Raw genomic sequence first — 25,092 nt, 5'->3', positions numbered from 1 at the left:
AAGTTATTCGTTATAACGATTTATTAAAATATCGTTTTTTTTTTCAGACATGACTTGCGGAATAGAATGCATCGATAAATGGCTGACAAAAGCCTTTTATAGACTTGGCCATGTAGTAGCCAAACATCCTGGGTATTTTCTCATAGTACCCGTATTTTTGACGATTATCTGTATCACCGGATTCCAAAGAGTGCAATTCGAAATCGATCCTGAATATCTATTTAGTCCTGAACATGGACCTGGAAAGACTGAGCGAGCAATTGTCGAAAGCCATTTTAAGATGAACTATTCATCACTTTTCAACCCTACCCGGATCACTAGACCAGGTGCAAAAATAAAATATTATTTGTGGTATAAATTAGTTTATAAAGTTCAACAAATGGTATCTCGTAAATTTAATATTGAACTATATAATTATAACCGTTAATTTTAGATACATAAGATATTGTATATTTATTAAAAAAAAATTTCTAAAAATTATTATTTCATTTTTTCCTTCAAATTAGTTTGATAAAATAATTTATCAAACTTAAAGCTACTATTGGAAATATTATTAGTCATTTTTTTTCAAAAACAGCCTATATTTATATATTATTTATGTTTTACCACACATTTATTATAATCACAGTTTAATTATGAAAACACGACGAAAGAGTAAAACAACATTGAGCTTAAAACAAATTAATATTAAAACAATAAAATATCTCAGAAAGTACCTCAAATATAATCTGAATTACCGCATCTGAAACGTATATAAAAATATCCTAACATTATTATATACAATCATACTCAATTAAATTTTTAGATCAGTAATAGTAGTATTGTTTATTTATAAAAATAATGCAAAATTAAGTTAATTTTATTGAAATAATTTAAATTTTTATTGAAATACAACTTTAGTGATTTTTATCATTTTAATACTTTAATTTAAGGTCGATTCGGTCGAGTTATCGTTATACCTAAACATAGTCGAACAATGTTATCCGTGGAAATATGGAAAGAATTGCGAGTACTAGACGATATCATCAGGAACGCAACCATCACTTGGGGTCCAGAGAACACTATATACAAGTACGACGATATATGCGCTCGGTGGATAGATCAGTGTTTCCCAAATGACATATTAAATCTTGATTACGTAATGGAAGATGTGGCTAATGGCACCTTAAAGCTCACGTTCCCCATCATGTTCAACCCAGTAACATGGGACGCGCATACGTTTCCAGTGTACTTCGGGGGAACCGAAATAGACGAGGATGGATTAATTACAAGAGTACCCGCATTACAACTCGTTTACTTTGTCACAGCCGACACAAAAGCTCAAGATCAAAGGTAAAATAAATAATTTTATATTGAATCAATAATATAAACATAGTAATAAATAAGAATAATAAATTTAAAAATAAAGTATATTTATGGTATTTCTGTTTCTCGAATTATTTAGATTAAATTTATTATTCTAGAGTACATGTGCAAATTCTAACTTTCAAAACGTGTACATCTTCATATTTTTGATTATGAGCAGAACGAGAAAACTATTGGTTTTATTACTTTTTTTTTTTCGGATAACAAAATATCAAATTAATTTTAACGCTTAAAAAAATCTGAATAACACAAAATCTAATTATAACTGAAAGATAATGGAGTGAATTTAATTACATATTTTCATTAGTTTGTGAGAAAATATTCTTATTTAACAAAACATTCACATTTATTACAATCTAACAACCATAAAATCATTTAATTTTACTACACTTGAAATAGAATGTTTTCTATTAACTTTTTTCAAATATGTTTGGTGATTAAATTTAAAATAAAAAATAAAAGCAAATTAATGCTTAATTCAAATTCGTTTATAAGCAATAGTATTATAATATTTGTTATAATATATACATATTAAACCTCTAATTTATTTAGTTTTTAAAATTGTCAGTGATGTTATTTTATTCACTAATGGACATTTAATAGACTTCCTTAAAATAATGAATACATAGAAAATGTTAGATTATAAAAGATATTGTAGTAGGGTATTCTTTAAATCTGTTAGACAGATTGTCGAATAAAATAGTTTGGTATTATCTTTACTAAATAAAAAGTATAAAACTCTTGCTGCAAGTATAATTACCTACAACATTTTTACATTCGCATTTTATCTGATGATTTTAAAAATATATGTTTTCTAATTTATTTAAAATTATAAAGTACACTTTATCAAACCAAGATCCATACGAATTGTAAACTTGCAATTTTTTATCAGAAAATGTATTACAAAATGTAATATAAATTATTAAACAAAAACATATTATATATTAATATACATCCATCATGATCTATCAAATATAATAATTATACATTTAAATAATAGTCATTGATACTCTTAGTTTTCCGTACATTTTAAATTCAAAAATAACATACAGCTAAAATATATAAATGTTTGAATATAATTTATTTTGCTATCGTCTGGACGAATTAAATACAATAATGAGCAGTTTACATGTGAATTTTCTTAAAATCCACCACGACTCCGTGACAAGTATTTGGAAACTCTTTTTATATCCGTATTACAATGTAATACAAATCTTTTTTTCCGAGAGGCAGTTATAACACTTTTCAGATGAATATAACGATAGTTACACTAACGATATTTACCGTTTAGCGATTTTTAAAGACGAAAATTCTTGACAATAAACGTACTTGCTACACGAATGCTGATTTAAACAAGTTTCCCACATGCAACAAACAACTTATTATAAATACTGGTTAACGACTAAAGAAACATGAAACCGAACGAAAAATTTACTTAAAAATTAGATATTATTTATTGCTAGGACTGATTAAGCATTGAACTAAAAATCCTAAAAAAAGACTAGATGCATTAAAGTTTATAATAATGCATATATGAAATGTACCAATGTTGTTAAAAATACTTTTAAAAAGTATTTCAAATAGGTATTTAAATACTTAAATTAAAAAGTTTTTTTTTTTTTTTATTTAATTTATCTTTGTCATAAACATTACAGCAATCCAATGAGATTAGTTAGACATAGAATCAGTGGCGCAACTAGTGGTGGGGTTTGAGGATTTTAACCCCTTCCAACATTTTTCTAAGGTCTTTACAAAAACAAATGGTTGAAAAAAAATGGTTTATCTTGAAGACGCGAAATGGCTGATTGATATGAAATATAAATATTATTCGTATTAGAATTGATACCAATAATAATATAACAAAATTATTCCTGTTGATCAGCAAGTATCTAATATATGTATTGCGTGACAGGGGCTCGGTTTGGGAAGAGGCGTTTTTGAACGCAGTTGGCAAGGCTGAGGACTCGGGAAGGTTCCAGCACATATCCACAGCTCGTTTCGGATCCAGGACGCTGGACATCGAGCTGGAGAACAACACCAGAACCGTAGTGCCGTATTTCTCGTCTGCATTTATCTTGATGGCCGTTTTCTCCATAGTCACGTGTATGATGACCGACTGGGTGCGCAGCAAACCTATGCTCGGACTCATGGGCAATGTGTCCGCCGCAATGGCCACGGTCGCTGCTTTCGGTTTCGCCATTTACATGGGTATACCATTCATCGGCATCAATTTTGTGTCACCGTTCCTCATGTGCAGTTAGTATCAAAACGTTAATTATATTATTTATATAATAAATCTGAACACAATATATCGCTGAAAAAAAACGATTTTTTTTTTCTTACGTTTAAATATCACGGCGATATGATTAGAATACCTATTATCTATGTAAATTATGTTAGATGGGTTCACTGTTATTGTATAGAACACCGATGAAAAAAAAAAAGCCCTAGCATATATTGTTTCGATAATTCGAAAATCTCTTTACCATGTTGTATATTTATATATATGAAGACGAGACTTACTCTTGCACTTACTCTTTTCAAAAAAAGGTTTTTGCAAATGTAAACCCCCTTTATAAAACTAGCACACTTCATATGGTCAGCACGTATTTTCACAAAATGTAGGTACTGTACATACCAGAATACCGATATAACCGGGATGAGAAATTATACAAAAATAGAAATTCTACCAGTTTTTTTAGACGTAAACCAAAACCAGATATTCAAATATTCAATTATGTCTAAGTGATTTAGCACAATTCTTCATAGTAAACGTATAGATACACACAAGAATAAAACTTTTTTTCATACGTATACATATTTACACACAAAAAATAATTATTCATAAATATTTTATAGCAGAAGTAGATAATTAAAAAAATATGTTATGAAGCTATTTCAATGAAATTTTTAATTTTTTTTTTTATATAGAATTTAAAACAGTGTATTTAACCATATTATTAAATTAGAACATTTACATTCATTATAAGTACTTACCAACTGAATGAATTTATCAGCCGCCTAAAAACATTTAGTTCAAATAACGGAACACATCATAATTAATATATGTTTATTTTATAATCGCTAGCAATGCAATTAAATATTTCTATTTGCATTTTAATAGTCTTCATAATTTGTTTTAGGTATACTTCTCTAACGTGAAGAAACTAAATAGGCTTATTTACGATTTAGTGATGAAAGTATTTTCAAAGTAAGATTAACTTTGGTACAACGAAATCTTTTGTTACTCGCAAAGTCACATATTGTATAATTTATATTAAATATTAATTGCTGTATATATAAGATGTTAATAATTTATCCGATACTATCCAAATATCTATTTCGTTCCTAAAATATTTTGAAGGACACATTGTAAGCTGAAAATAATCAAATAATAGTATGCTATAGAAACACATAAGCCGTTAAAACCTAATAAAATATGAAAAATATCCATGTTTTTATGGTTTTATGTGTTCATCAGACGTAGATACAGCTAAAAAGTAAATATGAATATATTTATTTGAAAGTGAAAATATAATTAAACAAAAATACTATACATTTCAAACAAATATTAAAATAAAATCATTATTACCCACACGAAATTGTAATGTACATCCGTATAACCAATTGTCCTATTTTAATACTATATAAACGATAGAAATAATTGTTGGGTCCTATAACAATATAAAACCAACAAAAAAAATAAAATAAATAAAAATAAAAATAAAAAGAAACACATAACTGGGAATAATCCATCCTATAGACGATTATTAGTCATTCCGTTGTCGTTCGCGACACTATTTTATTTGACACACATACGCTGACATTCACGTACATACGATGATAGAAAATTTTCACTTTTTACAGAATGAATATTAGCCAATATTTATTTACATTAAAGAACTTTGATTATACGGTATTCAGTTTATAGTTAAACCAAATAATCTTAATAAATATTATGCGTTTTCGTCTCAATTCACGCACTTTTCCATCAAAAATCCTCTAGTTGCATTACTTGTTCTACACCGCATTTAATAAAAAATTTCGTTACAAAGTGTTCGTAAATTATAATAACATTGAAAAAAAACTGCAGTTGATATAGAATAGCGGGGTGCACACGTAATAATATCTCAATCCATATTATACAACTATTAGTTAAAATCTCCTCGTGTGACTGAATTTATAATTAGAGTAAAATCGCCTATCGGACCGACGTCGAAATATGATAACAAAATCGTACTAACATTATATAACTTGTAGCTGACACTTTGCTTTACGATTTTTCTGTATTAAACCTACTTACTTACGTGCAATTTATCGATTGGTATACTTTTTAGGCATAGGCATCGACGATACGTTTGTCATGTTAGCTGCGTGGAGAAGAACGCCTGTTACCATGGACGTCCCGGAACGATTGGCCAGAACGCTATCCGACGCTGCCGTATCAATTACGATTACTTCGGTCACGGATATAGTGAGCTTCTGTATCGGGAAATTCAGTCCGTTTCCGGCCATACAAATATTCTGCTTGTATTCGGGTACGAGACAATAATTCATCACTATCAAATGAGTTATGATTAAATAATAAATCCCACAATTTTTTTATCCTCGGCATGTGTTCATCGTAACATTTTTTTAATTTTTTTTTTAGGATTCGCCGTATGTTTCATATTTGTGTGGCACCTAACGTTCTTTTCCGCATGCATGGCTCTCGCTGGATACGCAGAACACAACAACCGTCATTCGATCACATGCGTTAAAGTTAAACCCGTGTCGATGTCAGGTAATTAAACGCCAATATTTTAATATAACAAATAAATATTAAGGGAGTACATGGTTGTGATTCTCGATGGATACTTGAGTATCCAAAAATATTTTACTAAAAATAGATTCGAATTTCATAAAATTAAATTGTAAGTTTAAATACATGTTTTAATAGTTCAAGCGAGTCGTCAAATAATGCTAGATAAACAATACTTGCATTATTATTATTAGATGAATTATTAAATGAAAAGTACAATAACAATTTATTTATTTTTATATTAATATTTAATTATTTAAAATTTAAAAACAATAGTTTCTAGAGTTCATTTTTGGTTTTTTTTATAAGTTATGGTTTTTAATACACTCATATGTATCAAGATTCTTTTGCCTTTTCCTTTTACTTGTAATTTGAATTTTAAAACTCCTTTCTCTTTATATTATACCAATATTCACATTTCGTTTTCCACCCTATAATTTATATTTATGTCTTTTGCCTAAAATCTACTAATTATTTAACATATAAAACTAATGATTTAATAACTCATCTGAAGCCAAACTTATGATTATACGAATCTTTTTAACTTTATTAAAAAAATGTTTATGGGCTTGGAGCTGGGATAAATAATGGTTTTATTTAAAAGTGCTGTGAACAAAAAAAAAAAAAATGTAACATAATATGTCAGAAGACCTGGTCGTTATTTTATAGAAAATGAATCAATATAAATTCTACATTTGTAAGATTTAAATTAATGTTTTTTATAGTACATGATTTGTATATAAACTATAATACATCTTTAATACAATAGTATAAACAGTAACATACCAAGTAATAAATATTTCAGTCGTGGTTCTTAAAATTAAAACTTTTATATTAACCATTACAAAGTTAGTTTCTGCAGAAATCATGGTTGGTTTAAATTTATTTTAAATGGTAAATGATTACCTAGCAATTGGGAAAAATGTTTGTGTACTTTGACCTTCTTTCCGTAAACAAGATTCATTTTTTACAGTTTAACCCGGATTCAGGTGCACTAACTTATTATAACTATACTTAACTGGTTTTGATGATTCAATAAATTAGAGAATATCAAATTCACGTTAATATTTTATTCGCTTTGGAAAATAAATAGAACAAAATGAACTAAATCCGTTAAAATATTTCAAACATACGAGTATAAACATACTATTATTCAATAATTTACGTTTAAATTAAATATAAATATTAAAAATATATAAAGCTGCTTATTAAATACAATGCAAATTATGAAAATGAATAAATTAAACCCAAGTGACGTAGTTCCAGGGGAGTAAGGGGTTTCCCTCCAGATTTTTTTTTGATGATATTTAATTATTATTTATTAATATTAACATATTATAATAAAATTTTATTTTCATTTTACTATGATTAGGTATATATTAAAAATTAAGTAACAAAATAATTTTCGTAATAATACCATTTTAAAAGTAATATTATTATATAGGACCTCGTATAAAGATATACTAAGAATATTATGAATTGACTCTTAAACATCCCCTTAGAAAAAAATTGTATCTACGCCACTGATTAAACCGATATCCTTAAAATATGACCAGGCCACTAATTCGTGTGGTTGCAGAAGTACGTCCGAGCCATCGAAGTAACCATATGTTTACTTGTTACATTTTAAAACGAACATTGTACCTGTACATGTTAAAAACTATTGTACATTAACTAACCTTAGATCACTGCTCTTATAGTTTTATAAATTAATATTTTCAAGTTTCTATAAAAACCCAATATCAATGCAGATAAATATTTATTAATATGTGTAATAACGTTGGCTGTTAATGCATAATCAATGGTGTTAATAACACGAGAGTCGACGAATCAAAATTACGTGTCTGAATAATCAAAGCTCCGCTTGTTCCAATTAGACTAAATAGATCCATACGGAACCGTATATCATTTACATAATATATATATTATAAAATATGACATTAGTCACCACGGCTTATTTATCATTACATTTTCATATCCCCCTAACCCTCTAACCCCCATTCAAAAATATTGAAAACGACTACGAAAGGCGAATTTTCATGTTAAATAAAACCCATCTAATACGTGGTAATTAGATAGGGTGGGCATTGGATACGCACACATATACAACGATCTGGTGAAGCCGATTAAAATTACTATCATAATTTCGGCAAAAAACGTAGGTGTAATGCTAAATACCTCCAACGAATAATCCGTATTTAATCGGTATCAATGCATATTATTATCTACATCGTGTGCGCATATAGTTGACCTTGGAAGGGGCAATCGTCGTGTTGTCGTAGTGCGATGACCGAAGAAAGTCGATGTACGGATCGCGCGCGGATTAACTGTACTGACCGATTCTATCGATGAAGCGATTACGTAAAGTGAAAAAAAAATATTAATATAATAAAAAAATTGTTTCCACAACGCTTTATGATGAACAAACAATTATCGGATAGTCTTAAAATTATATTAAATTATAATAATAAAGGCTCAGAATTTATAATATAAGAATACCGAATAGTATGCGCTATCTTATGACCTTTTTTTTTTTTTTAAGTTAAAAAATATGCCCCGAGACATGAAAAATAGACACGAAAAAATGTATTTAATTTTTTCTTCTATTTGTAAATGGCTAAAACAATTTATGTTTTTTTATTAAATAATTTTTTGTTTATATAAGTGTATCAAATTCAAATACCATGCACTCCCTGACTGATCAACATACAACCAAAACTATCATATCGATCCATTTGAAATGTTAATAGAATTTACCTACTATGTAAAGGTGCACTAAGTAAGTTTTTATTAAAAATCACACGTATAGTTTAACATATTTTTTGGATCTGGACTGGCTGTATACATTTCACTTTATAGTTATTTAGGAAATTATTTTGTTTAATTTGTTGTTTTTAATAATTACCAATTAAAGACTATATGAATTAATTTAATATAAATAAATAAAAATAAATATAATTAGCACATAAGACGGTTATGTGCTAGTTTTTTTTTTTTTTTTTTTTTTTATCAAAATAGTAATTTCTCTAATATAATATAATAAAATACCTCTGGATGAGGTCGATGATTCTACAAGTAAACGAATAAACATATAAAAATAAAACGGAAAAATAAGGATTTTTTGTTCTTGTTGCAACACTTTTTTCTACAATTGTAATTAGAGTCATGTTATTTATGAAAAAGAGAAAATAATTAAAATGTAATGCATACAAGCAGAACAATAACACGAAAACTGGATAAATAATACTTTGAAATTAAAATTTTAAAAATATGCAAGAATATGCTATGTACAATTTTAAATTTTAAATCCTTGTTACGTAAAAGAAATATATATTAGCTTACTCAGTTATTTTTATTAGTATTCCATAACAATTAGCCAATACTGTGTAGAGTCTAAGCCCTGTTTATGATTAATTTGATTCTGAATAATTATGAGTGAATAACATCGTGTGCATAAGATGTACTAGGGTCGATGTACCAACAATGCAATGCAAACGTGTTAATTTTTGTTGCTAAGATTATTTTTGATTTTCTCTTGAATTACTGGAACATAACGAGTGTTATGGTATTATTGGGTTGCGATGATTATCGTAATAATAATGAAATTGTAATAATAAAAATAAAAATAATGATCATCAGGGGTGGCCGAAAAAACACGAATAATATTACTGCAATAAAATCCACGTGAAGTCGATCGAATCAAATTATTGATCTCAACGAAAATTGGCAGACAATTCGCCAAAAACGATTTGTTAATTTCGGGAATGGATTGACTATTATAGGTGATTAGGAAAAATAATAATATATAATAATAATTTCTATAATAATAATAATAATATATAATAAAAATAATAATCAGGAAAATTATACTAAAAGGAAGCGAATTGCTTCGATAAACGTACACGCATATATTTATATATAGAGAAGTAAAAATATAAAAGTATAAATTACTGTAAATCTCACAAAAATAATATGATCGTTATAAAATGAATTGCTTAAAACCAAGCGAATGGTCATGCATAATTCTAATTTCATACGTTTATATTAAGAGTTTTAAATTTATCAATGAGATAGCCACTGACGTGTAAAAACTCTCGATTTTTTTTACCAATAAATATATAATTTTGCGCTCCTGTATAAGCACCGCAGTTTGCTATACGACACTTATACCCCACTGATGATGGTTATTTTTAAACTTCAGAACCAACGTCTAATTGTTAATAATGATTCTAATGATTCACAACAAGTATATAATCGGGGATCGGACATTGATTATCTTGTAAGTAATAGTTATTTCGGTTGTTCGCATACGGTGACGATTATGAATTATGAGTTGTAACTATAATTTTTTTAACTTTTTAAACATAAGTATTATACTACAACGTGATATTTGGAATAAATTAATTATAGTGTTTAAATAAATATATATACTATTGATATTTTGTAACAACAATAGATAAATAAAAATGATGTAGACCGCAATAGTGAGACATTTTCGAAAGTTAATAACAAGCAATCGTCATTGCGACTAACGCGTAGGCTTGAATACAGTATTATCACGTCATGTGGTCTAGACAACATATAAGCATTATCTATTGATCCTTAAATATGTCGGACAGTATTATATCTCACACTTCAATCTCAGAGTGAACTCTAATAGTGAATAATAAACAAATATTAATACACTTCGCTATAAGTATATAATTTTATTGTGCGCAAGCTGTATTGTTACTATATATTATTATAAATACATTTCGAATTCTATGTAAATTGAAGTTTAAGTATGATGTAGGTAGTTTTTGGTTTTATGATATCGTATTCGTTCCGCGCAGATCACAGTTCAAGATATATCCATGTATATATTTATACCTATTTCTAAAATAAATGTAGATATACCTATTATTATTATATATCTTAAGCCGTGGTGTAGATCAAGCTTTTAAACAGTAAGTCTACAATTAATATTTCATGTATATTTTAGATAAAGACGGCTGTTTTTCAATTTTGTTAGCGGTTCTTTCCCATATGAAGGAAAACAAAAAATACTTATGTTAAATTCAGTATAACAATTATTATTATATTCATTATTATTACTTTTTTTTTTTAATAAAACAATACGTACATTTGAACAAGAAAGGGTATATGGGTTACTGAAACAATGTAATACACTATTCTTTTGGAAGTACGAGTAGTTTAGTTTATAGAAAATAATATTTATAGAGGAATAGGAATTAACGTTTGAAGATTCCGTTTGAATATTGAAATTCTCTTAGATTATTTACCGTTAAACGTTTGCACGCAACACGTAGTACCTACTAGGTATAATATGTATATATCTGTATGATATGAGCACACAAAAATACATAATAACCACGCCGCTATGCATCACATATCTTTAATTAAGAGGACGTCACACCGGCATGTGTTGTCTCCCTTTTTTTTGATTTTTAAGCGAATTATGATGTTTTTTAAAATGTTATATTTTACATACTCATAATAAATACGCTTAAAAATTAAAATATCGGAAAACCCCGACAATCAAAACACTGATAATGTTCTGATCAGTGGCGTATTTAGGAATTTTGCTAGGGGGGGGATGAAATATATAATAATACATCCTAACACCCATAAATTCGTACATAATATACATTTTTAAAATCCCCTAACTTGTTACCAATTGAGGTTAGTGTGGATCAAGGCAAAATAAGAATTAATCTTTAAAATTACCTCATCATTTTCCAAACAAATTTTTTTATTTGTACTAAAATAAGAAAATAAAGTTTTTTTTTGTTTTTGAGTATTACTCATATTGTCTTAAAACTTCACAGTTACAACTTACAAGACGCAAAAAATAAAGTCGAACAATAGTCAATTCGGCAGTAAGTCAGTACTCGGAATGGCGCGTTGTCGCTATCCGTCAACGTCCAACGACCGTACATATCTACTTTTAACGAATCACGATATCATACGATAAAATATATATATATATAGCTATACATTAGCCATAAATCTACTAGTAACAAATTTTCTAAAAATAAACCCGCCCGGCCGCCCTATGGTTAATCCACGGTCTTCATGGTCATTTTGTTTTGTTTACCGATTGCTTATCGGGTTTATTATAAACACTCTTGCATGAAAAATAATTCGCAGAAACGTACAAAATACAGTACACCATAATATAGGTATAGTTTTTGTTGCCTGATAGTCGTACATGCCGCCAACGATAAACGATTAGTGGCGATTAGTATATCAGACTATCAGAGCGGTACAATTACCACGACTAGAACATTTAGAAAACAGAAAACATACATGCTTGAAAGTAATATCATATTAAGAATATTAGAGAAAATGAGACAACTTATAGCTACCTAGGAAAAAAAAAAAGGTCAAGGGGGGGGATCTATCCCCCATATCCCCCCCCCGTAAATACGCCACTGGTTCTGATAGTTTGATTATAGGTTAGTTTACTCTAATATTAAAGCTAACTTCACTGCACATGAATCACTGAACGCAAATGCTATGTTGTACTTATGTCAGACGGAGATAACACATGCGTGTGTGACGTCCTCTTAAAGGTGTTTATAAAAAAAAACCCCGATGTTCGTGAACACACAATTTTTCCACGTGTATGTGTGAAGTCCAAAACCGCAACATGATCACTTCGACTATTAAATTACCACAGTCTTCTCATCGTAGTCCGATATCCCGTTTTTTCCACACTGCATTTTCACAATTATAATATCACAACTTTGCAAGTAAAAAAAAAAAAAAAAAAATCAAAACAAATTATTATTATTAGATACCGTAGTGTAACTGTTATGACTACTACGTGTTTAATACGACGCCAATTTTTTATTATATTCTAGACAGTAACACAATATTATTAAGGAATCTCACAATACCTATCATACCTATGTTAAGTTTTAACAATAATTTTTGAGGCATCGGAAAACAGAATTTAAAAATCTAATAAAAAGAGTCAAACGTAATATTGGACATTATATTAAAAGATTATGAAACCATTAAAAATATTGAAAGAACTTTCAACCGAGGTAATGAACATCATAAATAATAAATAAATGAACGACCCGTTCGAGCTTGCTGTCAATTTAACGTATAAATAAGCGTTACATAATAAAAGAAAAATAAACATGCAGACAATATATACATACACGGTAAACTGTCTTTACTATGTACTTTCGGGGGAAAAATATTTATACGTGTACGACTGCGGTGCTCGTTCATACGTAATAGTACTTAATATATAGTATATAATATACATAATAATAGTACGAAATACGATCGATGTATATAAGACAAATGAAATAGGATTCAAACGTTTATATAATCCGTCCCCAATACTTATATATATGTTTACTAAAAACATTTAAACTGTATTTTCTTCCAGATAAAGAGTCATGGTTGTACCGAGTGTTCTGTTCGGGAGGAGTGAACCCCAAGGATCCCGGAAACCCTCGCGACAACCCGGACAATGCGATCATGGTTTGGTGCAGGAACAGCTTGGGTTGGGCTCTGAACCAGTGGTACATAAAGATCATGGTGCTATTAGTATTTGCCGGATATCTGGCTGGCGCGATGTACGGTACGACGACCATCCAAGAAGGATTGCAGAGAAGAAAACTGTCCAAACCCGACTCGTATTCCATTGAATTCTACGACCGAGACGATTTTTACTTCAGAGAATTCCCTTACAGAATACAGGTAATATACGTATTAAATTTGTATGTAAGACACTTTCACTTAAATTACTAACAATGATCATGTAATACATGGCTGGATGTAATCCAACCTTATATGTAATGAACTAATTCAAGGCTTCGATCGATGTAGAATACAAGACGGATGATAAACAGTAACAATAATTATAAAGTCTGTTATTATCTATATCAACTTATTTAGAACAATTTAATGTTATCCAAAAATCAAAGTAGTATTGGTATTAAGTATAAGTGTTCGGATTAAAAATCCAAACTTTTAAGTTCTATAATTTAATTTTCTAACTTACAAGTTTGCAGGATTACTAGATACCATACGTGCGCCCGCAATGTGAATATAATATTCATGTAAATATTGAATTTATTATTGTGGCCAAATCGTGAATAAAATAACAGTATTAATGATCTAGCGATTTAGATAGAAATTATAAAATTATAAAAATTAATTTTCTTACAATTTATAATTTATGTTTTTCAAAAATAATTAGGTAATATACAAAACGATGTATAATGTATAATCAACGAAAACGGTATTCTAGCGCAGATTTAGGGTTTTTATGGTTTTATTTTATGTTAATAAAATGTAAATAAATATATTTTAATAATTATGTCAATTGTTTACGCCTATATTTTTTAATGAATATATTCAAATTTTAAATTTACATCTAATCACCTATTTATATGTATACTATAAAAAATGTGATAAAGTTATATGAAGTTCATCAATAATGAAAACTAACAAAACTCACACTAAATAATACAAATTATAACGCTATTGCATACAGGTGGTAATATTACAATTTAAAATTTTTGTTGTTTTAATATAAATCGTCGAACTTAAAAATGCTTATGTACTGTTTGTATGAAGGTAATAATTAGCGGGGAGTTAGATTATTGGAATGTGAATGTTCAGGATCAAATAGAAAATCTGACTAAAACGTTTGAAAGCTCGCCGTTCATATCCACTCCGTTGTACACGGAGTCTTGGGTAAGGTCATTTGTGAACTACGTGAATCGCAACCAAGAAGAACTCAACGTGACCATAGATACCAGAGAATCTTTTCTACAAACACTGAACGACGTAAGATCGAAAACATCACAACCAACTGTCGCGCATTAAAGAAGTTTTTTTTTTGTTTTCCGGTTTCTTATAGTTGTGGTTGTTCAAACCGAATCCGTTCTCGTTGGACGTCAAGTTTAACGACGATGGGACCAAAATCATAGCTTCCCGTTTCATGATACAGGCAGTGAACATCAGCGACGGAAATATGGAAAAAGACATGGTCAGAGAACTACGAAAAATTGCTCACGACTCACCATTGAACGTTAGCGTTTTCCACCCCTATTTCGTATTTTTCGATCAGGTAACAATAATTCAAATTTGACAGATTTATATAATTTTTTGTACTTCTTAAATATTATTCAGATTCCTTTATTTTAGTTCCTCTGTGCCTTTATAATCTTTGGGGAAATTTCGATCTTTTTCAATAGTTTTATTAAAATCATTAGCGAAATAAAAAAAAAAAATCTCAAACGAAACGAAATGTTCTTTTGGGATATTATATTATTTCATGGAGATTATTTGAAACTTCTTTTTATAAAAGTTACTTCACTTAAAATGTTGTAATATTGATACTGGTTTAGGTTGTTTAGTGATTTCTACGGTAACCTAAGACTTCGCTTCGCGAGATCATTTCTCATTATAAAATGTTATTGTTCCGCTATGTATTTTATTAAAGGAAAAAAGTTATCCACGAAACGGAACAAATAGCTCCCCGAGGGTGATAAATCATCCCAATAGCACATTTCGTTCGTTAAATATCCCAACATCTTGAACATAATAATAATATACCACTAAGTTAACGATGAGTTTCGGTTCTCGTATAGTTAAGGGGATTGCATACCGTCCATTTCTAAGGAGTTTAATATAGGTAATAATATTAGTGCGTGCGTGCGAGCTGTGCATGTGTGTATGTAGTAAATGATCATTAGTGTTAGTGATGGTGTAGTGGGGTCTGGCGGGGTCCAGCGTTAACGACTACAAATTCCGAGTACTCAAACAAAAAGAATAATTTCAGATTACGGCTCGACCGATTTTAATGACTTTTTTTGTATTTTTGGTAGGTATGAGAATATATACTTTTCACCTATTTACCCCCACCGACATTTTTAATCATAATTTTATTAAAATCCAGGCTATATTGATTTTAAAACAACCAATGACATAATGAGTAGCAGACAGACACCCTTCTAAAAATGTTGACTTCTAATATAAGCTTCAAATATGCTTCAATTACATCGGTTTATGTGGAACGATCATTTAGCCGTTTTAAAAATATTTTGAGACTTAATAGGCGACATTTAACATTCGATAATTTAATTAAATAATTTTTTTTTTTTAAAAAGAATATGACTTTGTTGAGAAATTACAATCTATACAAAGGTGTACAATGGGTAATATTTGTGATGCGTGAAAAACTATGAACTAAGATAACATGGTAGGAAATCTCACAATAGAGACACCTAGTGGCTTTACATTAACAATTAAAATTTACAATTATTTGTTTTTACAATTTATACAATTTTTAGGTCTCGGCATCAGTTCCGCTTGAGTCTTCTTGTTGGATTTCCAGGTAGTGTGTGTATGGCGAGGTCCCTGATGAGCAGGTTGGGGTTGGATTGAAGCTTAGCATGGAAGCGTTTGTAGTATATAGTAGCAGTTTCGTTGACAGAACAGATTCTTAGGTCAGAGTTTAATGCATTGTTGGAGACATACCAGGGTGCTCCAGTAATTAGACGACAACAGATATTCTGGAAGGCTTAGATAGTTCTCTTGTTTGATTTTTTCGCGGAGTCCCAAATTACTACCCCATACACCCAGAGTGGTTGTAGAAGAGTTTTATATAATATAAGTTTGAAGTGCAATGCAAGATCTGAGCGGAGGAGTGGCCTTAGATAGTGAAGTCTTGAGTTAAGCTTTTTGCGTTTGTCTTTGAGGTGAGATTACCATGTTAGACGTCTGTCGAATATTAAGCCAGGTATTTCACTTCGTTGGAGTGAGGGATAACGGTGTTATTTATTATTATGGGAGGGCAGTTATGGGGCCTAAGTGCACATGTGACGAAGGAAGACTTTGATTCGTTGATTTTAATTTTCCACTTTGAGAACCATTGAGAAAGTGTGTCAATGTGTGATTGTAATTGAAGGCTTGCAGTGATATGATCAGCAGCTGTGGATAAAAGTGCAGTATCGTCTGCGTAAATTCCAATGGTTGTTTCAACAGAGGTAGGTAGATCAGACGTGTAAATAATGTACAGAAAAGGTGCTAAGTCGCTGCCTTGCGAGACCCCTGCAGCAATGGGGAATTGTTTAGAATGTTGTAATTTGTAGCAAACCTTGAATGTGCGGTTTTCCAAGTATGATTTTAAAAGGAAATAATAAGGGGCTGGAAATAAAGTTTTTAATTTGAAGAGTAGTCCTTCATGCCAAACGGTATCGAAAGCTTTGGCTACATCTAAAAATACTCCAACACAGTATTTTTTTGTTTCCAAAGCAGTTGAGATTGTGTCGGCGACTCGATGAAGCTGGTGGGTTGTGGAATGATTTGTGCGAAAACCAAATTGGAAGTTGGGCAAGTTTTGGTTTTCATTGGTTATGAATGTGAGACGCTTTAGTAATATTTTTTCCAGGATTTTACCGAGAACCGGTAGAAGACTAATGGATCGGTATGAGGATGGGTTTTCCGGTGGTTTGCCAGGTTTAAGTATTGTTACAATAACCGAGGATTTCCAAGTGGTTGGAAAATAGGAAAGTCGAAGGGTATTGTTATATATATATGAGAAAGATGAATTATTGTTCTAGCCGGTAGGTTTTTGACTACTTTGTTGGTTATAAGATCGTGGCCAGGAGATTTCTTGTTGGCCATTTTTTTTATTATCCCTCTTATTTCAGCTAGTGACGTAGGTTTAGCAGGTAGGGCCATAGGTAGTGGGGAAAGGAGTGACTCTGCGACCATTTCAAGATGTAGAGGTGATGGTGAAATTGAGTGTAGTATGAATACTGTTGATAGATCGTTCGCTAGTGTGTCAGCTTTTTCACTGTCGGTAACTGCTTAAGTGTTATTTGGTCGTTGAAGAGGCGGTGTAATTTCCTTTAATCGAAGAATTTATTTTGTTTTGCGCCAAAGTGAGCCATTTTTAAGTGAGAGATTTTGTAGGTAATTTTTGTAGGAGTCGTTTTTGTGTATTTTTAGAAGAGATTTAAGTTTATTTGAAAACATATTGTACCTTGACTTGTCGTCAGGGTAGCGAGTTCGTTGCCAAATCGATCTTGCTCTACGCTTGTCAGCTAGAAGTTTCCTGAGCTTTGGTGTTAGATTGATGATGTATTGTTGCTTGGTCTCATGGTTGATGAGTCTTTAGCTGCAGCTTAAATATCATTGGTTAGTTTATTTATTGCACTATCAATGTTAGAAGGGGATTTTAACTTGATATTAAGTATTGTTTTTTTTGGAAAGTATGTCTCTGAATTTATTCCAGTTTGTAAAACCAGAAGTGATAGTTGGTCGATTGGGTTTCATTAGAGGTTGTGCTTCAATATATAGTAGAACAGGAGTATGATCTGAAGCTGGGTCATTAAGATTTGTGGCGACTGCGGTGAAGCGATTGGGTAAGTTGGTAATGAAGAAGTCTAACGAATCTAGGTGACGGTTGAGATGCGACGGCCAATAAGTCGGAGAAGGGCCTGATAAAAATTTGAGGTGCTTTTGTGTTATGAGGTTATGTAACGCACGACCCCTATTGTTAGTGAAATGGCTCCAGGTTTGATGTTTGGCATTGAAGTCCGCGCCTATAATATAGCTATGGCTTAGAGATTGGAAAAAAGTGATAAGTTCCGGTGTAGGGAATGAAATTCCAGGAGAGAAATAACAAGAGGCTATGGAGATAGGAACCGAGTTTATCTTCAACGTTGTGCAAGCTGATTGAATATTGACGCTCCTAAGTGGCGGAAGAGGTGAGTATTCAATTTGATTGGAGATTATTAGAGCGGCTCCACCATGTGCTGTTCCGTCGGGGTGATCTGCTCTTATTATTTCATATCCGGAAATTTTTAGTGTAGAAGATTTAACGAGGTGAGTTTCGGAAATAAGCGCAATTTCAATTTTTTTTCTCATTGAGAACGATTTGGAGTTCATTTAGGTGTTGAAGAATACCGTTGGCGTTCCATAAAAATATGGTGAGTGGTTTTAAAATATTAGTTGCCATTTTTAATAAGTTTATCAATGACAGTAGTGAGCAGTGATACGAGCGGATTTATTAATGTTTTAAGATCATTTATCTATCAATGAAGACAGTTGGATTGTGAGGTCTAGATTCTGATTTGGGTTATTGGTTTGAGAGTGAGAATTTGATTCACTATTAAGAGGAGGGAAATTCCGTGAGTCCGTTGGAGGAGCGTTATTAGAGTTAAAAACATTTAGGGTTTGGTGTTTTTGGTTTTTATTATTCCACGTATTGTTTTTAGATCGAACTAGTTTTTTTTAGGTCAGTATGTGTTTTACAACCTTTATAGTTGGCTGCCGTTACATAGAGCATAATTAGCAGGGGAACTGCGATCCTTAGTATAATGCATTGATTCATGGCCTAAACCACATCTAACACAGCGAGGAGTGTGATAACAGTACCTGCGAGTGTGTCCATAAGCCTGACAGCGGTGGCATTGAGCGATATCTCTTTTAGGATGGGCAGGTTTAATTTTAACTTTTGTGTAGCACAGCGATGTAATTTTGAAGATATCAGCATTGGTTGGACCGGGTTCCAAGTTAATAAAGAAAATTGGAAGGGGAGTTTTTGTTAATTTATGAGTGACAGGCATTATATTTCTGATTTTAAATCCGCTGTTTATGAGTTCATTTTTGATAAAAGACAAATTGGTGGTAGGATGTAGATTTCTAATAACTACACGAAATGTTTTTAATTCTTTTGACTGATACGAATGAAATGAAACATTGTTTTCTTTAAGATAATTAATCACTGATCTATACGACTCAGCGCTGTATGTTTGAAGTTTAAGTTTGTTAGTAGAACTTTTGCAATCAAATTCCGTGGAATCAGTTAATTCTTTAATTTTATTACAAAAATTATTGAAATTAAACATTGCTTGTATGAAGATTGGGGGTGGCTTAGGTGTTGGGTTTGTATTCGGAATGTTTTCATTTGTATCTTCCATCGGCTCCGCTTCGTCGTTTGGTGCGATTAGAGAGTAACGGTTCGGAGAAATAAAAATGTTATTATCGGTTTTCTTTGGGGGAGGTGATGTTGCATTAGGAGATCTTAAGTGTTTATTGTTTGAATGGACAGTTTCCCAGATATCAAAATTAGAATTGGTTGGCAAAGGATTGCATGAAGAATTATCATTTTTCTTTTTTTTTATAATTAAAGGAGAAATTGTTTTGTTAGGTAATGGTATCGACGCGATTATTTCTGTAGCAGTATGTAAACTGCGATAGTGGATGGTCTTGGGGCCTCTGCCGGCAAAGCGGCAATGTTAGTGGACTTTGTACGATAAGATAATGATATTATTGTACATACCGAATTGCGGCGGCGCTGCGTAAATTGACGTTTGCTAACGAGAGCTATAAAAACGGTGCGCGTAAATGACGTGTGGTATCCACGACGTCCCAACACGAACTGAATTTAATAATTATAATTTTTTTTTTTTTATTACATTTCTTCCTCACATATTTGGTTATTTTTAGCACATATTTTATAAATTATACTAATATATATATATATATATATATATATGTACATATTTCTCTTTTTTTGTTACATATAAATCTGTTCCCTACTTATTAGTAATTTTTGGGTAAATTATAATTTTCGAAACTTTTTAATAACATTTTTGATAATAATAGTACTTTCTAACTTCGATTTTTTTTCAATTGTTTACCTGTTTTAATTATTAAAATATATTTTTATTTCTTGGTTCTCGTACTAAAAATTGTTAGATAGTTTTGTGTCTGTTGGCCTTACTTCGATGAAAAATCTCAAAAATTTATAGGCATACATTTTTTATAACCATTTTAATATTTAATTGTTAAAAAAATTCTAATTTAATCACGAAAATGTTAACATTTAATGGCTAATCATCATTGTAATAATTATTGTTCTTACTTTGTAGCTGAATCGTTTTCCGAACTCGTACGTAGACTAAATAGTTCAGTATCTACTACATTATTTAAAGTTCCTGGTGATAGTGGATCAAAATCCATAGACATAATTTCGTCATTTATCCTAATAAATACATAAAAATACATTCATTTGAGTATTTTACGATTGAAATTAATTTTTTATTGAAAAATCTAAAAAAAAAAAAAATGTTAGTACGAACATTGTAGTATTAGTCTGATCTACATGGTCATTTATATTCGGATGATACTGCGATGTGGAAGGACCAGCATTTTCCCGTACAGCCTCAAATAAAAGCATAGGAAAATATAAAAAATAAAAAATATGTATAGCTATTTTAACTTACTGTGTTGTGTATGCATATTAAATGCCATTTATTGATTGACTCAATATTGCCTTTGTTTTTTTCTTAATTTAGACAATCTATATTTTTTTTTTGCGCACGAGCTGATCGTTTTTTTAGTGAAAATGAATTAAAAAATTAAGTTTTAAATATTAGTAAACTTAAACCTTAGCTCAAAGCTCACTGAACAGAAAAATAACCATACATTATTAATTTGCAAACCGTTCATGATAAAGATAGCTATTATTATACCAGTTCTTATTTATCTTGTGGGGACTTTCTTTTATTTTTTTTAGAGACTGAATCGCTACATTGTAAATTAAATATACAATATTATAAATCTTCAAAATATCTAGTTGACTTATAAAATAAAAATAATAGATATCTGTAACATAACTAATTTATTATTATGTTACGTACTTTAGTAGTATAATAGATATTATAAATAATAATTAGGCACCAGTGTACTTTACATACATGTACCTTCTACAAAAAGCCACAATTACCGATAACGATGCATTGTAATCGTACCGGGGTAGTTTCTATCAAGGAGGGGGAAGCTCGCTCACGCACGTGCACGAGAATGTCACCAATCTGTAATCGGGCGCGGCACCGTTCACGAACGACGATTATTTTTTGGTAAAAAGCATGTACTTTTTGTCCATCATACCGATTAAACTACTAATGCGATAAGAAATCTGAAAGCAGATTTGAATTGGCTATGAAGTTTTCTTGAGATCGGTCATCCCACTTTTTGGATTTTTTTTATATATATATTATATTATATTATATTATATATATATAATATATTCATTGTTTAATAATTCTAAAATGTTTAGTTTTAAAATCATACTTAATTGAAATATAAAAGTCAAAATTTAAAAAAATGCTCTGACCGATCTCAAGTAAACTTCATAACGAATTTAATTAAATATTTTTTCAGATTTTTTATCGCACAAGTAGTTTTGTCGATAGAATGGACAAAAGTTAGGCATGTTTTCGTCAAAATAACGAATGGTATCGAATCCCCTTAACATAGGCTTCTACTTGTTGACTGTGATCAGTACCATCGCAACCTTTTGCATGTGGCAAGAGCAGTAAAATTTCCTTACACCAAAATACATCTAACTATTCTAACTTGACCAAATGTTGAGCTCCCAAATGTATATTAAGTGCGAGGCCCTAGGCAATCATTGTTACCATATAAAGATGTGTTTGTTTTTGTTTTACCATGTTCTCGTACTCGCAGTTTGAACTCGTTCGACCCACGTCCATCCAATCGATGCTGGTAGGCGGCGCGACGATGATGCTGATCTCGTTCCTGTTCATACCGAACGTGCTGTGCTCGCTGTGGGTCGCGTTCTCCATAGTGTCCATCGAACTGGGTGTAGTCGGCTACATGGCTCTGTGGAGCGTGAACTTGGACTCGATATCCATGGTGAATCTGATCATGTGCATCGGGTTCTCCGTGGACTTCACCGCGCACATATGCTACGCGTACATGTCGTCGAAGGCGGACAGCCCGGAGGGACGAGTGCGCGAGAGCCTGTACGCGCTCGGGCTGCCCATCATCCAGGGCGCGATCAGCACAGTGCTAGGAGTCTCCGCGCTCATCCTGGCCGGCAGCTACATATTCATGGTGTTCTTCAAAATGATATTCTTGGTGATCGTGTTCGGCGCGCTGCACGGCATGTTCTTGCTGCCAGTGCTGCTGTCGCTGTTCGGGCCGGGCGCGTGCTCATCGAAGCGGCGCCGTCCATCCGCCGACAAGTCGTTACCTCACCCGTACAGTATACCGCACCCATCGCTGCTGCTGCATCACCACCAACAACAGCGCGGTGCCGTAGCACAACCGGACTATGGTAAACCGTACCACGGCGTGCCCAAGAAGTTCACCAACAAAGCCAGCTCCAAGTCGGACAAGGACATGGGTCTGGGCACGTCCGAGGAGTCCAGCGAGAGCAGCTCATCTAAGTCGCAACAGCGCAGGAGGAAAGAGGCAGCCGAGGACGAGGCGCAACGGAGGAAGTACATGAATGGCTGGAGGAAGGCCACGGGCCATTCGATGCCGCAGTCGCCGCACGGCAGTGGTTACCCTAACAACGGTTATTTCAGCGACGAAGATAGGACTGCCACAGCGGTGCGTCGCGTACAAGTGCCCGACAAGTACGGTCGGCCGACCAGGCCACACTATCAGCAAGGGCTGCACCAACAGTGGCCGTACAGAAACGATGGACGGTACCATTGAGAACCTGTAAACGTATACCCGTATGGCATATGTGGTTTTACAAACGTGTTTAGCACTTCCTAAGAAGACAACACGTTGATACGAAAGTACGAACACGAATTTCATAACATTTGTGTAAATATTACGTTGCCAGTATTTTCATTTGTCCACGAGAGAGAAATGATATTATTATATTCTACAGGTTAGCCTAAGAGTATATCTACCTAAAAGTGATGACGTCTTTAAAAACTAGCATAACTCTATAACTGTTGTTATTATTTAATTGCTCAAATGTAAAATGTTTAAAATCATTGAAAATTATCGAGTTGATACTGAATGGTAGAATTAGTATTGCTATGAATATAATTAATTGTTAAAACTAATTTTAAGCATATGTATATCGACGTTACCTACATTTAATTTAAGTTGATAATATTTTTATTGTTACACTAATTTTATAAACATAGGTTTGTATAATTTAACGCTTGTAAAAACAAGCAAAATAAACCCATGTTAGCTGAATTCAATTTTTTTTTTTTATTAGAACTTTTAATAAAAGCTATTAAAGTTCAACAGTTAAAATAATGTTGAATTTCACAATTAATATATAAAAACATAACAAAATAAGAAAAATAAACACAATTATTGTAATGAAAAAAAAATATCGAGGATATTTAATGTCTTATATAATATATAAGCCATTAACTATATATATTAACTTTATATTATAACGTTAATCATATGCTGCATGATAAAATATTGAAGAAAGAAAAAAAAATGAGATGAATATAATGTAAATGTATAATAATAAAATTGCACGAAATAGAGTACATGTATACTGGATAGCCAATTAATATTAAATGTTATTTATGATAATGATTTATAAACATAATAAAATTAAAAATTTAATATAATTTACGGTGTGTTAAATTTTTGTAAAACTACTGTCAGAAGAGTGAAGAGGGGATTAATTAGTGAAGTGTAAAGATAACTCGGACAGAAATATAGATAATGATGAAAGTTTGTTGATAAAATTTCCACTAGTATTATTATTTTGCAAATTTATATTCTCGAGTTTAGAAACGCTGGTTTTGATGACGGTTTAACACCAACTTGAAGGCAAACAACTTTTGAAATTGGCCGTATGCTCCTCTGCACAGAAAACAAATTTAGCAGGGCTATTTCGGTCTTTTGTGCATTCCTCGGAAGTAGTCTTCGCCACATTTAACGCATCTTGGATGATGGCGGAAATGATTCCTTATGTAACCCTATACTTGACATTAATGACATATTGGAGGGTCTCGACAGATTTGACGAGGTTTCTCGATGGTGACAACGGTGTTTATTTAATATAGACGTAACTTTGTATACCTTGTAATATTGTTAAACTTGGGGATTAGAAAAACATTGGGAAAGCACATTTGATTTTG

At 31.4% G+C, this 25,092-nt stretch overlaps 1 protein-coding gene across 2 annotated transcripts in view; it reads left to right on the top strand.

Moving 5' to 3' along the window:
* The window catches only part of LOC112686915 (patched domain-containing protein 3), a 37,788-nt gene extending 13,604 nt beyond the window's left edge, over positions 1–24,184 (top strand). For both annotated transcript variants that reach the window (XM_025559405.1, XM_025559406.1), the window contains 9 exons: positions 48–326; positions 933–1,332; positions 3,278–3,621; positions 5,703–5,903; positions 6,017–6,148; positions 13,575–13,888; positions 14,771–14,983; positions 15,057–15,266; positions 22,685–24,184. In XM_025559405.1, the coding sequence (XP_025415190.1) occupies positions 50–326; positions 933–1,332; positions 3,278–3,621; positions 5,703–5,903; positions 6,017–6,148; positions 13,575–13,888; positions 14,771–14,983; positions 15,057–15,266; positions 22,685–23,683 (3,090 nt within the window). In that variant the 5' untranslated portion in view covers positions 48–49 and the 3' untranslated portion in view covers positions 23,684–24,184. The remainder of the gene's footprint in view (positions 1–47; positions 327–932; positions 1,333–3,277; positions 3,622–5,702; positions 5,904–6,016; positions 6,149–13,574; positions 13,889–14,770; positions 14,984–15,056; positions 15,267–22,684) is intronic.
* Positions 24,185–25,092: the final 908 nt, after the last annotated feature.

This window comes from Sipha flava, unplaced genomic scaffold, assembly GCF_003268045.1.
Source record: "Sipha flava isolate LNK unplaced genomic scaffold, YSA_version1 32_pilon_pilon, whole genome shotgun sequence".
Lineage (NCBI taxonomy): Eukaryota > Metazoa > Arthropoda > Insecta > Hemiptera > Aphididae > Sipha > Sipha flava.
This window is presented reverse-complemented; position numbering and strand designations above follow the sequence as displayed.